Genomic DNA, 515 nt, shown 5'->3' with positions numbered 1-515 from the left:
AAAAGGACCTTTTTGGTACTCGATTGAACGAGGTTGCCGTCAAAGGAGGGGTACTTATGCCTTCTTTTCGGTCTTCTTGGGCAGGAGCACAGCCTGGATGTTAGGCAGGACACCTCCCTGGGCGATGGTAACGCCGGAAAGGAGCTTGTTCAACTCCTCGTCGTTACGGATGGTCAACTGCAAGTGACGGGGGATGATTCTGGTCTTCTTGTTGTCACGGGCAGCATTTCCTGCCAACTCCAGGACCTCAGCGGCCAGGTATTCCATCACGGCGGCCAAATAGACGGGAGCACCAGCACCGACACGTTCAGCGTAGTTTCCTTTGCGGAGAATACGGTGGATTCTTCCGACGGGGAACTGGAGTCCAGCCCTGGAGGAGCGGGACTTGGACTTTCCCTTGACCTTGCCACCCTTGCCGCGACCGGACATGTTTGGAGAGTTTGGGTAGAGAACGACGAGACGACGACCGTGAGGACGCCGGAAAGTACACGAGAGTGATGCTCGGCGAGGGTCGA

At 56.5% G+C, this 515-nt stretch overlaps 1 protein-coding gene across 1 annotated transcript; it reads right to left on the bottom strand.

Annotated features, from left to right (window-relative positions):
* On the bottom strand, window positions 1–515 carry LOC127751746 (histone H2A). Its single transcript, XM_052275752.1, has one exon. The coding sequence runs from the start codon at window positions 427–429 to the stop codon at window positions 55–57; it is 375 nt and encodes a 124-aa protein (XP_052131712.1). The 5' UTR covers window positions 430–515; the 3' UTR covers window positions 1–54.

Source organism: Frankliniella occidentalis, unplaced genomic scaffold (assembly GCF_000697945.3).
Source record: "Frankliniella occidentalis isolate FOCC.00 unplaced genomic scaffold, Focc_3.1 Scaffold869, whole genome shotgun sequence".
NCBI lineage: Eukaryota > Metazoa > Arthropoda > Insecta > Thysanoptera > Thripidae > Frankliniella > Frankliniella occidentalis.
The sequence above is the reverse complement of the archived record's forward strand: the minus strand, read 5'-3'. Positions and strand labels throughout refer to the sequence as shown.